The sequence below is a fragment of the Bubalus bubalis genome, chromosome 3 (genome assembly GCF_019923935.1).
Source record: "Bubalus bubalis isolate 160015118507 breed Murrah chromosome 3, NDDB_SH_1, whole genome shotgun sequence".
Classification (NCBI taxonomy): Eukaryota; Metazoa; Chordata; class Mammalia; order Artiodactyla; family Bovidae; genus Bubalus; species Bubalus bubalis.
Genome location: NC_059159.1, coordinates 107,916,855 through 107,934,468, shown reverse-complemented (window position 1 = coordinate 107,934,468; position 17,614 = coordinate 107,916,855). Strand labels below are relative to the sequence as shown.

Here is a 17,614-nt window from a genome sequence, read left to right as displayed (position 1 = left end):
TTACATTAGTACATGACAAAAGTTTCTTGCCTGTGTTTTCCTAATGTCCGATTAATGGTAGAAACTCACTACTTGTTAAATAAATACTTGAAACAATGAACACACACACAAAAAAAGTAAATTATGTCATAGCTCAGAGAAAAAGTAGCATGCCACTGAAGGAATCACTGTCTCTTCCTAAAAGTGGGCATTCAACAAACACTGATGGAGTGCTTGCTACATGCTAGGTGCTATGCCTTTTGTCCTTTGAGATCAAAAAACTAAAACCAAAAATGCACAAGATTTTCTGCCAGCATTCATAGAAAATTACACAAACACACACACACATACAAATTGTCTAGATAACAAAGAACCTAAATTTGAAAATAACAGTTAAAAATACATGAAAGTTTATACATTGTGATAAAACATCCAGTTATAAAACATGTAAATAAGCCCTGGGGATGTAATTCAAGGCATGGTGATCAGAGTCAATAATACTGCATGGTATACTTGATAGTTGCTATAAGAGTAGGTCTTAAAAGTTTTCATTACAAGAAACAAAAACTTGTAATTATATGCAGTGATGAATGTTAACTAGACCTACTGTGGTGATCATTTCACAATATATAAAGTATTGAATCACTACTTACAGGTCCACCTAAAACTACCATCATGTTATATGCCAATTACATCACAATTTAAAAAATACAAAAAAGAGAAGATAAAAAACCCTGTACTCAGGCCATGACGTGTTGGAGAATGAAAAAAAGAGACAATACCAAAAGCTTAACGTATGCTCTTGAAATGCAATAATGGACATAAACTAAAGGAGATTGATGAAAAGACAAATTCTAGAGCCAGTTGGCTGCAGGGGACTGTTTTGTTTTTATAAAGGTGCTCTCTGCATTTATGATTGTTTTATTTGTGCCTATTTAGAAAAATGCAATTGGTAGAAGAAAAAAAATTTGAAAAAGATCTGATATTCTGTCTTCCTAACAATAAAACTTTAGGAAGTTTGGGATTTAGAAGGATGACACTTCTGTAAGGCTGAATGAAAAAGTGAGAAAGTGCTCCCCTTTTTTCCTGCATCTTTGGGTCAGAAGCAAGACCCTCAGCCCTGTTTTACCTGAGAAGGAAGGAGGCGGTCATAGGCTGACACCCCAGGCAGGGATGCACGGGCTCAGTGCCTAACATGGGGTGTATCCCAGGAGCAGAACCTGCAGGAATGGCCGCTCCCTGGCCTGGCTGGGAGGGGTCCTGGTAAAGTTGTCAAGAAAGGGATATTCTTCCTTAGAGCAGGACTTGCCCATGAGTTTCACACCAACTCTCTGTTCCAGCCAAAGCCATTTAAGAACTGTTAAGCACCAAGTGACTCCAGGAATCCAGACTCTTCCTGGACCTGACTGGAGACTTTCCTGACCAATGAACAAGGCGGCATGCCTTACTCACTGAGACCTCTGCACTCCTGTCCTCTCCAGAGGTCCAATCTTCAATACTTAATTAGCATAACCCCATGAGCATCTTTCTAGCATTTACAAACCCCGGTCAGTCCCCCCTCAGCCAAGTGTCCACATGTTTCTTCACTGCGGTGTCCTCGCCTGGAAAGTTCATCTCCCAGGTTGGTCTGTTAGCTCTGATGCTGTTTATTTCCTATTTCAGTTCAGTGGCTGCCTGTGTGATCCTACAGAAGAGAGGGCTTGCTTAGGGCCAAGAAGTGGGAGGAAAAGGCTCCACTTTAGATCTGACCTACTACAGAATCTCTTCAAGAAGGAAAACTGGGGAGGAAGAGGGGACCACAAAATGAATGGCTTCTATGGTGGTTATTATATGACCAGAAAAGCCTCATGTAGATAGAAGATGCTGCTAGAGTTGATGCAGAAGGTAAGTTCCCTTCCTGTTAAGCAACTTTTCATTTGTACACTGCTGAGTAAATAAAGATCCACAGAAGGAAATGGGTCTGCTCTCTCCTGCACCTTTTGTTCCTGAGCCCTATGATGCTCAACCCAGCCATAGAGAAGAATCACCTAGGAGCATTCCTACACTGGGTATGGCCCAGGCCTTACCTCTAGAAATTCTGCCCTAGTTGCCTATGACAGGGCTGGGTATCTGTAGGCTCTCAGTGTTCCCAGGAGTTCCAAGGCCCAGCCAGGATTGAGACTGCTGCTAAAGGAAATGGATTACGGTGGCTGAAATCAAAACCCTGTTATATGTGAGAAAGGTGATCAAACTTTTATTGAGAATGAGTGTCTTTAGACAACTGCTACCTGATAAGGTGGGGTAAGATTAGGGGCTGGGGCTTCCTAAGTGGCGCTAGTGGTAAAGACCCCACATGCCAATGCAGGAGACAAAAGAGACATGGGTTTGAGCCCTGAATCGGGAAGATCCCCTGGAGAAGGGAAAGGCAACCCACTCCAGTATTCTTGCCTGGAGAATTCCCACGGACAGAGGAGACTGGAGGGCTACGGTCCACAGGGTTGCAAAGAGTTGGACACAACTGAAGCGACTAAATAACAACAACAAAGATTAGGGGCTAAATGTTTCTTAAGAGTAAGACACATGCCACGAACATTTTAAACCATGCAACTAGCAATGGCAGAACATGGTCTCAGCTTTTGTTTTTAGAAAGATTTTTTTTTTAGCCCATTATCTCATAACAGGCTCAGGAGCCATGTGACAAGGCAGGTGAATGAAGAAACTGAGCTCCGAAATGGTTAAGAGACCCACCCAGGGGTGACCTTTTTAAGAGACTCCAAAATCCAGGTTGATGCAAATTCATCCCAAAGTCTCCAGGAAACCTTTGCTGGTCCATGCCCATGAGATCTGAAGATGAACAGGAAACCCAAAAGGACCATGTAAAATATGTTCTGCTTTGATACAACAAATAGGACCTGAGAACTTATCTGAGGCTGATGAAGCAACTAATATGGCCCAGACCAAAGAATGATCCTCCTCTGTGTGCTGGGAAAGCTTGGCCCTTCCATGGGGCATGTTTTGGAAGGGTGTGGGAGTGGGGAGTGAGGCAGGGGCACTCACCCCAACAACAGCTGAGCACAGAGTCCAGCCCTGGTGCAGGCCAGCTTCACTAGAGCTTGGGTTTTGAAGCTCATTTGTAAAGGAAATGGGTGAGCCGAAATGCCCAAGCCAACCTGATTCCCATGCTCTCATCTTCAGTTTTCTTTAGCAGGAAACATCCCCACAGTACAGCTAGATCCATACTCATGAAATAGGTTAGAGACTCCTTTTTGACTCCTGGCTCAAGCCAATTTCTGAGACTGGGGGACTCCCTGAGGATATGAGGACACACAGCCCCCTTCTGTACTGACAAACTGATTCACAAAGTAGATAACCATCTTTGGATAGAAGTCTTAACTGCAATCAGGCTTCTGTTTATGACAGTAACCTAAGAAGTCCTTTCTCAAGGAGATACCAATGCATAAAATAGTTGTATTTATAGAAGTCAAATAAATAAACCTGTTCTGAGAGGTCATAAAACCTTACAGGAAATGGGGAGCCTCTATTGCATGAAAACTCTTAGCATAACTTTGTAGAAACATTAATGCAAACATTCTTGCCTGTCTGCTTATAAGAAACTGAAGTCGCTCAGTTGTGTCTGATTCTTTGGGACCCCATGGACTGTAGCCCACTAGGCTCCTCTGGCCATGGGATTTTTCCAAGCAAGAGTACTGGAGTGGGCTGCCATTCCCTTCTCCAGGTGATCTTCCCAGACCCAGGGATCGAACCTGGGTCTCCCACATTGCAGGCAGACGCTTTACTGTCTGAGCCACCAGGGAAGCCCTGCTTATAAGAAAGAAAATTTATCAATTGGGTTTATACAGCTAGTGCCTATGAAGTTGATTTATACTGAGAATCTAGCAAAGTCGGTCAAATTTAAAAATATCTCTGAGAGAATATGTATCTAAAAGTGAATACATTCAGCCATTTTAAAAAGAAAAATGGGCAAGGGGCATGGGATTAGGAGATACAAAGTACTATATATAAAATTGATAAGCAACAGGATATATTGTGTAGTCCAGGGAAATAATAGCCATTGTTTTGTAATAACTTTAAATGGAGTATAAGCTATAAAAATACTGAATCCTGGGATGACCCTGAGAGATGGGACAGGGAGGGAGGTTTGAGGGAGGGTCAGGATGGGGAACACATCTACACCCATGGCTGATTCGTGTGAATGTATTGCAAAACCACCACAATATTGTAAAGTAATTAGCCTCCAATTAACATAAAAAGAAAAAATACTGAATCACTATGTTGTACATCTGAAAATGGGCTTCCCTGGTGGCTCGGCGGTAAAGAATCCACCTGCCAATGCAGGAGACAAAAGACTCAGGTTCGATCCCTGGGTTGGGAAGATCCCCTGGAGGAGGAAATGGCAACCCCCTCTGGTATTCTTGCTTGGGAAATCCCATTGACAAAGGAGCCTGGCAGGCTAGTCTAGAGGGTCATAAAGAGTCGGACATGATTTAGTGACTAAACAACAACACCACCTGAAACTAATATAATATTGTAAGCCGACTTCAATTATTAAAAAGTACATAAAAGGTTAAAAAAAAAAAGTGGGCTGCACTCAGATATTAGGGGAATTTCTGAAAATGAGGGTGTTTGCCCATTGGAGTTATGAGCTAGGGCTCCAGGTACATACTTTAGATCTCAAGGGTATTCTGCCGTACCCCCTCCCCCACGTTCATCTCAGGAAGTTCTGGTTGGTAAAGCCCTTGATGAGAAGCCTGTCCATCTTCTTCCAACTCAGATTTGGCCAGGGAGTGGCTCAGGACTCAGAAGGGCAAGTCCAGAGATGCATCCAGATCCTTAAAGACCCACACTGATAAGCATGCCATGGAGGCGCAGAGAAAAGAAAGGAAAGAGAGGAGAAGGGAAGGCTGGAGCGGGAGATCCCACGGGTCAGCACAACTTCTAAACCCACATGAGTCACTTTCCCTTTCTGCCACGGCAGGAAATTAAATCCGTCTGTCGCCTCCACTTAGGTCAACCGAGCGCTCACCCACAACCTCAGAGAGCCAAAGAATTCTCCACAAAGAGGGCATTTCTCTCCCCATCCCGTGAAATAACAGGCACGTCACTGTCCTTCAGTGTGCCCTATAGAGACAGCCTGACACTGAGCTAAGGTTTTAGCAGACGTGTCCTATAGTACATAAAGAATATGAGTTTTGTTACTATGTCCCTCTGGCCTCCATAATTCTTGGTTCGTTTCCAAAAAGACTACAGAAGTCATCCTGGCCCCTGAAGTTTCGAAATCCCAGTCCACCAGGCCCTGTACAATAGGGAGGCTGAGCTGTCCCCTGGGACCATCTGGCAGCCAGCAGACGCCCCCTCCAGCTTTGCAGTCATCTCTGCTTCCACTGAGGAGGGTGAGCAGGGGAGGGTCTGCAGCAGGGTTTAGATTTGATTCTGAGGGAAAATCAGGAAGGTAAATAAATCATGGAAAAGAATGTGAACAGCATCTGAGTGGGAGCTGCCACTAGTGACCTCTGAAAATCACACGTGGCTGTCCTGAGCACTAGCAAATGGATTTCCAAAAACCCCAAGCCTGACACCAAATTTGTCTGACAACTCTCCACATGTACCTCAGGGTTAAAAGTAGAAATTCCTGGCCCTCTCACGAGCAATGGAAAGACACTAGTCTTTCTTACAGAATTCTATGCTTTTCTTTTACAAGTTTAAATATAGGTCTGCTTTACCCTTTACATTCAGACTAAGAGCATCACTTTATACAGGAGGCCAACCCTAATGAGCTGACTCTTCCTTCAGTCTCGCCACAGCCCACCCATCATTCCAAGTTAGGCACTCCTGCACTCAAAACCTCCTTCTGAGTACTATTACGATCCTTCCAACACTCAGTTTTAATGATCTAGACTGTGAGCTCCTTGTTAGGGGGAGGAAGTCAGTGTAACTCATTTTGAATATCAATAACCCAGTACAGTGACTAGTAAGCAGTAGAGGATGGATCAAATGTTTGTTGAATGAATAAACGAAGTCTTTTGATTTTTTAGAAAGGTACAATTCTACAAGTGGCTAACAATCAAATGAATGCACGTGGCATTTTGTTCTACAGATGATGATCTTAGAGATTTAAGAAACAGACGATAAAATTTTGAGCTAGAATTTGAAAAGGAGCATAAACATGGTGTCTTTTTTTTTTTTTTCCCCTAGACCAAGGAGATGTGATTAATAATTAATCTTTTTTTAATGGCTGGGAAGAATTTCATGATTTCAAGACCTGCTGATGGTGTTACAATGAATATCGATTTGGCCCAAATGAGAGTGTTTCCAGGGTAACAGCAGTTCTCAATCATGTCAAATTACAGTAGTTATCTCACCGGGTGTCAGTTTTCCTGGGAAGGTAATTGAAATTGAAAAACTATATCCTTAGGTCAAGGCTTGACTTTTCTTTGGTTTCATGTAATTTGTCAGACCAAAAAGGAGAGAAGGAAAACAAAAACCAGAAGATCCTGGAAAATAACACAATGTCTAGATTCTGGAGAGAAGTCAGAGCTCATGGCGTGAGTTCTGACCCTCAAGCCTCAAAACTGGGAGGATGGGTAGGGGTACTAAGGGAGGGTACCTGCGGTTCATCCGGGGTGTGCATGAGTAAAACGTGGCAAAATAGGAAGGGGGAGGCACTGGCGGCACGAAGTCATCAGGGTCTGGGACGCGTCTGTGTTCCTCCACTTCTTCCGCAGAAATCTGGGATTCATCCTAATCAAACAGCATCTGTTAGTCAACAGCCTTTGCTACAAAGGCTCAGGGAGAAAGGCCACAGATGACACAAAAAGATCTGAGGGTGGGCTCAGCGGCATCACCAATAGGCTGCCACCTTGTATGGACTTACGATGCAGGATCTTCTGGCTGCAAAGATCTGGAGGTAGCGAAGGGCGGCTGCCACCAAGCAGACGGTGGTGGTCAGGGCATTCAAGGCACACAGGGTGAAAAGGACTTTCTGGAACCAGGAAACAATGACACATCTGAGTATCTCAAAACTGATGACCAGAATGCAACATTAAAACTTTCAAAAATTAATAATAACACTATCCTAGGAGGCCGATACTAATGTGAAAATGCATGTTAAAGGACTTACACGGTGTTTGGCTCATGCTAGGTGCCCAACAAATGCTGGCTGTTAATAAGACTGCCACACAACACTGTGTACTTCTTAATTTTAAACCCCTACCTTAGAAGCTTCTTGTCCCGGGTAGACATGATATTACCATATTTCTTTTTGCATCAGAATCCTGTCTGGAAACGTCTCTTCCAGGAAGGTACTGAATTTTCCTTCTAAAGTTGGTGTCCCCAGTGACAGAGTCCCAACCTCCATGCTCCCACAGCCTCCCACCAGGACCACATGCTCCTTCATTGGTGGCCACAGATTCTATTTCAGGCACCACCGGCAGAGCTGCCCCAGGGAACCAACTAGGATAACACAGGGAGCAGGCCAGCCCGAGTGTAAACAGGGCTTGTCTCCTCTAAACACATGCCTCAAAATAGCAGCAACGCCAGTTCCAAAGTTTGTGTTGCTACAGTCCTGGCTTCTTAGTGGGGCTTTCCCCAAGCAAAGTCCTGGCTCAGAAAGTTTGGGGGTGACTCAGCTACCAAAAAGCCAGAAGCCAAAGAAAGAAGGCCATTTTTACAGCCTCCATAAACTCCGAGAGCTGGCAGCTTCTCTCTCTTGGCTTAGAGATTCCTCTTCTCATGAAATTTAAACCCAAAACTAAGATTTAAAGGAAGCCATCAGGGAGGGACCATCCAAAAACTAGTATCTCAGGGTTTACCAACTGATCGTGTCACTCACTGGACAAACAGACCTTAAGTCAGGACATGATTTTTATCCATTTCTCCAGTATTTTTTTCAGCTGGTTTCATTTGTTTTTCATATCTTTGGCTTAGTATAGTTGCAGCCTATTAAACAAGAGGTAGTGTCCTGAATTTCTCCTTCATTTTTTGGCCAATACATCTGCTTAGCCTAAGCGTCTTACAACAGCAACACTCAGTAGCCCACAAGATTCATTTAGGTCAACAAAGGAGCATCAGAACAGTGACAAATGGACATGCACTTCAGAGGTTCTGCTAAAACTATGTCACGTATGTGTAGCCACATCGTGGGATGTATGTGTATGTGTAAATTTATACACATACACATAGACATGTGTATGTATTTAGGCTCCTCTACCTTTTTTACTAACTTATAATTCTGAACACAAATAAGCCATCTATTCATAACTTAAGAGGCAACAATAAACAACCTGTGGTCCCTTTTACGCTCAATTCTGTCTCTGGGTCACTGATAAGAAGTCATTCATATCTGCTTTTAGCAGCATTATTTGAAGGAGGTAACAGAAGAGGGATATTTCAGGGAGCTTTGCCTTCCTCGGGGTCTCTGTGGTGTGTTTACTGGCTGGGAGTGGAATCCATTCCAGATACCTTGAGGAGAAGGTGAACAGCACTACAAGGCTGAACCGGGAAGAGTTTCAAGGAATTTTCTTTGTCTGTGCATTTGGCTGGTTGAAATTCTTCACAACAGAAGCAAATCTTGCCTTCACCTAAGTCCACCTTAAGGGGAAAAGGCAGAAGAGTAATTTAATTATTAAGTAAAAATACACAGGCCACACCATGGAGCAGCAATATCACAGAATGAGTTATGGCTGGGTTCAGGGTCAAGCAATATCTACAGCAGTCAGGATAGGTTAGGTATGTTGTGGTTAAGAACCAGCCCCCAAATTTCAGTGGCTTCATCAACCAAGGTTATTTCTTGACTATGCTATATGTCCACTGCAGGTCAGCAGAGGGCTCTGCTCTTCATACTGCCATGGGGTCCAAGGGTGATGGAGCATCCACTATCTGAGGACTGAGGATCGCTATGCTAGAGACATGGAGAGCACCTGATGAATTGTACACTGGCATTTATTAAAGCAGGGTTACAAGGTAAAAGGCAAGATGCTCAGTGAAATTTGAATTCAGATAAAGAGATCATTCCTTAGAGCCAGTATGTCCCAAATACTGCACAAGTTAAGTTTACAGTAAAAAAAAAAAAAAAAACTATTAGCTGTTTATTTGAAATTCAATTTTAATTGGGTGCCTTTAGATTTGCTACTTCTGGTCAGCCTAGCTTAAATCATCTTCTTAGGAAATGACATTCATTGCATGACCTCAGTTTCATTTCCAAAACAAATCACATGGTCCCACTTATCCAAGAGGGCAAGGAAGTTCAGTCTACTGTGTGCCTGGGATAAGCTCAGGGTCTGTGTGGTGAACAGTAGCCCTAAACCACGTAGGCTTAAATAGATCCCTTAGTTCACATCTTTAATATGTTCACAGATTCTTACACAAGTTGTGTGATATCTGAAGTGATAACATCACGGATGAGTAATCACATATATTTTTAGTGAGATGCTTTGCAAACTTTTGGTCACTTTTCCAAGTTTCTATTGAGTCAGGTTGGGAACATACATATCAGCTGAACTGGGCTAATAAGACCCATAATTTGGGAACAGAGTTTCATTTTTACCTACTCTGCAGCTTGAGCTGTTAAAGTTGGCTATATCATTTTGGCTAAAAAGAAAGGCCACACCTCTTTCATATTTGTTAAAATACAGAGGCAGTTTTGACTTCACTAGCTGCAAAATTTTTCAGGCATCTTTAAGAATGACTGAATGTCTACAATGTTTTAACTCAGTTCAGTTGCTCAGTCATGTCCAGCTTTTTGCAACCCCATGGACTGCAGCACGCCAGGCTTTCCTGTCTATCACCAACTCCTAGAGCTTGCTCAAACTCATTTCCATTGAGTCGGTGATGCCATCCAACCATCCCATCCTCTGTCATCCCCTTCTCCTTCCGCCATCAATCTTTCCCAGCATCAGGGTCTTTTCCAATGAGTCCATTCTTGGCATCAGGTGGCCAAAGTATTGGAACTTCAGCTTCAGCATCAGTCCTTCCAATGAATATTCAGGACTGATTTCCTTTAGGATGGACTGGTTGGATCTCCTTGTAGTTCAAAGGACTCTCAAGAGTCTTCTCCAACACCACAGTTCAAAAGCATCAATTCTTTGGCACTCAGCTTTCTTTATAGTAAAACCATCACATCCATACATGACTACAGGAAAAATCATAGCTTTGACTAGACAGACCTTTGTTGGCAAAGTAATGTCTCTGCTTTTTAGTTACTTAACAGAAAAAAAAAAGTCTTTTTCCTAATTAAGATTCTTACTGTCTAATCCTAGTGGCAAATTTCATGGTATTTTCCAAATTAGGAGGAAACCCATGCTGTGTGCTAAGTCACATCAGTTGTGTCGGACTCTTTGCAACCCCATGGACTGTAGCCTACAAGGCTCCACTGCCCTTGGGATTCCTCAGGCAAGTATACTGGAATAGGATGCCTTGCCCTCCTCCAGGATATATCCCCCGCCCAGGGATAGAACCAGTTTCTCTTACATCTCCTGCACTGGCAGGCAGGTTCTTCACCACTAGTACCACTTGGGAAGCCCAAGGAGGAAACTTATTTCTTTCTAATGCAAGTTGACTAGGAAGCCAAGGGGAGAACTTTGTACCACTGGATTACACGTTTTTTGGTTTGGGTTTGTTCTTCTTTTGAGCTGAAATCTATGTACACACACAGAATTTACATACACAAATCATAAGCACACCATTCAACGAACTCTGAGTCATGCATATACCTCCGTAACCCAAACACGTAATAACATACAGAAGATCCTATCATCACAGAAAATCCTTCATGCCCCTTCCCCACTGATCCATGCCCACACCCTCCTAAAGGCAACCACTGCTTGGATATTTTTTATATATAGATTAGTTTTGTCTTGGGAACTTGCCTGGTGGTCCAGTGGTTAAGACTGCACACTTTCACGACAGGGGTGTGGGTTCAATCCCTGGTCTGGGAACCAAATCCCCACATGCCGCAAGGTGCAGCAAAGAGAGAGAGAGATTAGCTTTGCCTCTTCTAGAACTCCATGGGTCCTAGAACACTTTTTATTCCTTGTCCTTAAATCATATTGAAAGGGACGCCTTACTGTATTAAACACTGATGCTGATTTTGATATAACTTTTGCCTCTGATAAAAAAAATTACAACTAGAGTTACCTCCATGGACTCCAAAATTATCAGTTCACAGACACTTGGTTTCTGTCTTTTCCTGGTTTATCCACAGAGATCATTACCTCAGCAATGTCCCCACACCTAGATCCACAACTCCACACACAAAGGCACAAAGCTGTTTGTATTTGAATTCTTTTTTCACTGTCTCACATTTTTGAAGGTATATCCTGCTGTTAATATCTATAAGACAGTCTTCCTTCTAAAGGAAAATTACTGTGGCCACTCACACAGGATTTCCCTAGGCAGGTGGGAACTATTCTTTCCCCTCAGGGATGGCTGACTTTCCCTTGGCCCTCTTCCACAGTTAATAATATCCTTACACCAGGCTAAATTCAGAAGGTAATGGGCTTCCTCCTTGAAAGTCTCTGGCTGAGAACTTCCTGTTTTAATACTAACAGCATTATTTAGTATAACAAAGCAGCAGCTAATAGAGATTATTCATTCTTCTCACATCTCCATTCTGTTCATGTACACAAGACCCTCCCTCCCCAAGCAGGAACCAAACTCATTTTTCAATGGGTCACAATGCAATTTCCATTAATTATAGCTGTGTAAGCCTCAAGATCGCTGAGGAAGGCTTTCTTATATCTTCTTGCTATTCTTTGGAACTCTTCTTTCAGATGCTTATATCTTTCCTTTTCTCCTTTGCTTTTCGCTTCTCTTCTTTTCACAGCTATTTGTAAGGCCTCCTCAGACAGCCATTTTGCTTTTTTGTATTTCTTTTCCATGAGGATGGTCTTGATCCCTGTCTCCTGTACAATGTCACGAACCTCTGTTCATAGTTCATCAGGCACTCTATCAGATCTAGTCCCTCAAATCTATTTCTCACTTCCACTGTATAATCATAAGGGATTTGATTTAGGTCATACCTGAATGGTCTAGTGGTTTTCCCTACTTTCTTCAATTTAAGTCTGAATTTTGCAATAAGGAGTTCATGATCTGAGCCAGTCAGCTCCTGGTCTTGCTTTTGTTGACTGTATAGAGCTTCTCCATCTTTGGCTGCAAAGAATATAATCAATCTGATTTCGGTGTTGACCATCTGGTGATACCCACGTGTAGAGTCTTCTGTTGTTGGAAGAGGGTGTTTGCTATGACCAGTGCATTTTCTTGGCAAAACTCTATTAGTCTTTGCCCTGCTTCATTCCACAGAATGGGAAAGACTAGAGATCTCTTCAAGAAAATTAGAGATACCAAGGGAACATTTCATGCAAAGATGGGCTTGATAAAAGACAGAAATGGTATGGACCTAACAGAAGCAGAAGATATTAAGAAGAGGTGGCAAGAATACACAGAACTGCACAAAAAAGATCTTCACAACCAAGATAATCATGATGGTGTGATCACTCCCCTAGAGCCAGGCATCCTGGAATGTGAAGTCAAGTGGGCCTTAGAAAGCATCACTACGAACAAAGCTAGTGGAAGTGATGGAATTCCAGTTGAGCTATTTCAAATCCTGAAAGATGATGCTGGGAAAGTGCTGCACTCAATATGCCAGCAAATTTGGAAAACTCAGCAGTGGCCACAGGACTGGAAAAGGTCAGTTTTCATTCCAATCCCAAAGAAAGGCAATGCCACAGAATGCTCAAACTACCGCACAATTGCACTCATCTCACACGCTAGTAAAGTAATGCTCAAAATTCTCCAAGCCAGGCTTCAGCAATATGTGAACTGTGAACTTCCTGATGTTCAAACTGGTTTTAGAAAAGGCAGAGGAACTAGAGATCAAATTGCCAACATCCGCTGGACCATCGAAAAAGCAAGAGAGTTCCAGAAAAACATCTATTTCTGCTTTATTGACTATGCCAAAGCCTTTGACTGTGTGGATCACAATAAACTGTGAAAATTCTTCAAGAGATGGGAATACCAGACCACCTTTCCTGTCCCTTGAGAAATCTGTTTGAGGGTCAGGAAGCAACAGTTAGAACTGGACATGGAACAACACCCTGGTTCCAAATAGGAAAAGGAGTACGTCAAGGCTATATATTGTCACCCTGCTTATTTAACTTCTATGCAGAGTACATCATGAGAAACGCTGGGCTGGAAGAAGCACAAGCTGGAATCAAGATTGCCGAGAGAAATATCAATAACCTCAGCTATGCAGATGACACCACCCTTATGGCAGAAAGTGAAGAGAAACTAAAAAGCCTCTTGATGAAAGTGAAAGTGGAGAGTGAAAAAGTTGGCTTAACACTCAACATTCAGAAAACGAAGATCATGGCATCCGGTCCCATCACTTCATGGGAAATAGATGGGGAAACAGTGGAAACAGTGTCAGACTTTATTTTGGGGGGCTCCAAAATCACTGCAGATGGTGACTTCAGCCATGAAATTAAAAGACGCTTACTCCTTGGAAGAAAAGTTATGACCAACCTAGATAGCATATTCAAAAGCAGAGACATTACTTTGCCAACAAAGGTCCATCTGGTCGAGGCTATGGTTTTTCCAGTGGTCATGTATGGATGTGAGAGTTGGACTGTAAAGAAAGCTGAGCGCCAAAGAATTGATGCTTCTGAACTGTGGTGTTGGAGAAGACTCTTGAGAGTCCCTTGGACTGCAAGGAGATCCAACCAGTCCATTGTGAAGGAGATCAGCCCTGGGATTTCTTTGGAAGGAATGATGCTGAAGCTGAAACTCCAGTACTTTGGCCACCTCATGCGAAGAGTTGACTCATTGGAAAAGACCCTGATGCTGGGAGGGATTGGGGGCAGGAGGAGAAGGGGACGACGGAGGATGAGATGGCTGGATGGCATCACTGACTCGATGGACGTGAGTCTGAGTGAACTCTCGGAGTTGGTGATGGACAGGGAGGCCTGGTGTGCTGCGATTCATGGGGTTGCAAAGAGTCGGACACGACTGAGCAACTGAACTGAACTGAACTGAAGCCTCAAGATCTTACCTAGTTTTACCTCCCTCAGGTAACATTAGGTGTCACTTACAAAGTACTCCCTTCCTACATGAGTCCATTCTTGACCCAAGGCTTTATAATAAGAGGGAAGCCAGTCCTGTGTGGGCTGTACACACACTTGTGTAATTCACACAACCCTGGACATCCAAATATATAGAAACCTCAGCTATCTGAAACTTTTGGGGTGAGCCAGTTTGGATGGCAAAATTTTTCCAGATAAGTGAGAATTAATTCCTTTAAATAAGAGATAGTATCTGAAAGTTAATCATTATGCAAACAACAATGAATACCTATCACCTTGCCCAGTGAATACAGGAAAGCCCTTAGGCTCTGTACAAAATGGTTCTAAGCAACCATGCATTTTGTGTTCCTTGTTCTTCCTGTTTCTAATCCTTCTCCTGCCTTCTTAATCCCATCTCTGCCCAATATTTCTGAAAATCTATTCGAACTTCTCTTCGATCTCTTAAGAATCTCCCCATTCTTAAAGATGGATGAAAAACCATCCATCTTTCAGACTTTCTGTAAGTCTGAGAATACCTTTGACAGCAACAATCATATGTGATGCCTCTTCTTAATCAGATGACATCTAACAATCCTAAAATGGACTGGTGCAACGCTTTGTACCTTAATTGTGGACATAATGTGACTTTTAACTTTGCTGATTGTTCTGTTTTTGCTGTTTGCTGCCTGCATCTGTAACTGTGTGACTGGATTTGTTTCTAGCCACATGAAGGCTTTTAAGTTACAAATGGTTGCTCAAACTCTTGCCACTGCGGCAGCTTCCTCCAGCTACTACTTGGGGCCCCTGGATCAGAGACCCTCAATATGAAGGTTAGGAGAATATGTTGCCTCAACAATTTAGGGATGATGTACCTTTCCCTAGGCAACATAATTCTCCTAAAAGAAAACGGGGGAATGAGAGGGTAACAGGTAGGAAGGCTAGGGGTCTCCAAACGGAGCAAAGAGGCTGCAAGTGTCTGACATCTTTTCTCTCTCTCTTAAGCGGCAGGAGGAAACAAACTACAAGTGTCTGATTTCTGGCTTCCCTGACAGCTCAGTTGGTAAAGAATCCCCCTGCCATGCAGGAGACCCCGGTTTGATTCCTGGGTTGGGAAGATCCCCTGGAGAAGGGATAGGCTAGGCACCCCAGTATTCTTGGGCTTCCCTTATGACTCAGCTGGTAAAGAATCCACCCACAAAGTGGGAGACCTGGCTTCAATCCCCAGGTTGGGAAGATCCCCTGGAGAATGGATAGGCTACCCACTCCAGTATTCTGGCCTGGAGAATTCAATGCACTTAGTCCACTGGGCTGCAAAGAGTCGGACATGACTGAGAAACTTTAAATGTAAAAATAGAAGATCTTCTTCTTCCTCCCATCATCCATCAGTACTACAGTTCTCTACCCTAGCCACATATTAGAATTTTCTGTAAAGTTTTCCCCAAAATGCTGTACCACCTCTATCAATCAGAAAACTGCAACTTAAAGTAACAATGAGATTTAGACCCAGTCCCATCAGACTGGTAAAAATTAGAGTAACATGTTGTAGATAGAGGGTTACTGGTGGAAATGTAAGTTAAAGCCGTTTAATAAAGGAACTGTCCACATGTTTTAAATTAAATATACTTATTCCCCATATACTTCAGGAAACCATTTAGCAGTTCTTACAAAGTTAGACATACATTCACCACACAGCCCAACAATTCTAAACCTGTGTGTTTACTCAAGAGAAATGAAAACAGGTCAACCAAGAAAAACTACACAAAAATGTTCACAACAGCTTTGTTCATAATACCCCCAAACTGGAAACAACCCAATTATCAGGAGAACTGATAAAACAAGTTATGGTATTTTTATAGCATGAAATATTGCCCTGGTTAAAAGAAAAATAAAGAGCACCTCCCAGAGTAATGGAAATAAAAGCAAAAATAAACAAATGGGACCTAATTACATTTAAAAGCTTTTCCATAACAAAGGAAACTATAAGCAAGGTGAAAAGACAGCCTTCAGAAAGGGAGAAAATAATAGCAAATGAAGCAACTGACAAAGAATTAACCTCAAAAATATACAAGTAGCTCCTGCAGCTCAATTCCAGGAAATTAAACGACCCAATCTAAAAATGGGCCAAAGAACTAGAGAGACATTTCTCCAAAGAAGACATACAGATGGCTAACAAACACATGAAAAGATGCTCAACATCACTCATTATCAGAGAAATGCAAATCAAAACCACAGTGAAGTACCATCTCATGCCAGTCAGAATGGCTGCTATCAAAAAGTCTATAAACAATAAATGCTGGAGAGGGTGTGGAGAAAAAGGAACCCTCTTGCTCTGTTGGTGGGAATGCAAACTAGTACAGCCACTATGGAGAAGTATCAGATCAGATCAGATCAGATCAGATCAGTCGCTCAGTCATGTCCAACTCTTTGCGACCCCATGAATTGCAGCACACCAGGCCTCCCTGTCCATCACCAACTCCGAGAGTTCACTCAGACTCACGTCCATCGAGTCAGTGATGCCATCCAGCCATCTCATCCTCTGTCGTCCCCTTCTCCTCTTGCCCCTAATCCCTCCCAGCATCAGAGTCTTTTCCAATGAGTCAACTCTTCGCATGAGGTGGCCAAAGTACTGGAGTTTCAGCTTCAGCATCATTCCTTCCAAAGAAATCCCAGGGCTGATCTCCTTCACAATGGACTGGTTGGATCTCCTTGCAGTCCAAGGGACTCTCAAGAGTCTTCTCCAACACCACAGTTCAGAAGCATCAATTCTTTGGTGCTCAGCTTACTTCACAGTCCAACTCTCACATCCATACATGACCACAGGGAAAACCATAGCCTTGACTAGACGGACCTTTGTTGGCAAAGTAATGTCTCTGCTTTTGTAATATGCTATCTAGGTTGGTCATAACTTTCCTTCCAAGGAGTAAGCATCTTTTAATTTCATGGCTGCAGTCACCATCTGCAGTGATTTTGGAGCCCCCCAAAATAAAGTCTGACACTGTTTCCACTGTTTCCCCATCTATTTCCCATGAAGTGATGGGACCAGATGCCATGATCTTCGTTTTCTGAATGTTGAGTGTTAAGCCAACTTTTTCACTCTCCACTTTCACTTTCATCAAGAGGCTTTTTAGTTTCTCTTCACTTTCTGCCATAAGGGTGGTGTCATCTGCATAGCTGAGGTTATTGATATTTCTCCCGGCAATCTGGATTCCACCTTGTGTTTCTTCCAGTCCAGCATTTCTCATGATGTACTCTGCATATAGGTTAAATAAACAGGGTGACAATATATAGCCTTGATGAACTCCTTTTCCTATTTGGAACCAGTCTGTTGTTCCATGTCCAGTTCTAACTTGCTTCCTGACCTGCATACAAATTTCTCAAGAGGCAGATCAGGTGGTCTGGTATTCCCATCTCTTTCAGAATTTTCCACAGTTTATTGTGATCCACACAGTCAAAGGCTTTGGCATAGTCAATAAAGCAGAAATAGGTGTTTTTCTGGAACTCTCTTGCTTTTTCCATGATCCAGCGGATGTTGGCAATTTGATCTCTGGTTCCTCTGCCTTTTCTAAAACCAGCTTGAACATCAG

General features: G+C 42.8%; 1 protein-coding gene across 3 annotated transcripts in view; it reads right to left on the bottom strand.

The window, feature by feature from the left end:
* FAM189A2 (family with sequence similarity 189 member A2) overlaps positions 1 to 17,614 on the bottom strand; it is a 74,471-nt gene that overhangs the window by 9,871 nt on the left and 46,986 nt on the right. For all 3 annotated transcript variants that reach the window (XM_045165060.1, XM_045165061.1, XM_025281593.3), the window contains 3 exons: positions 8,437 to 8,565; positions 6,851 to 6,958; positions 6,584 to 6,717 (listed from right to left, as the gene is read on the bottom strand). In XM_045165060.1, coding sequence (XP_045020995.1) covers positions 6,584 to 6,717; positions 6,851 to 6,958; positions 8,437 to 8,565 — 371 coding nt within the window. The remainder of the gene's footprint in view (positions 1 to 6,583; positions 6,718 to 6,850; positions 6,959 to 8,436; positions 8,566 to 17,614) is intronic.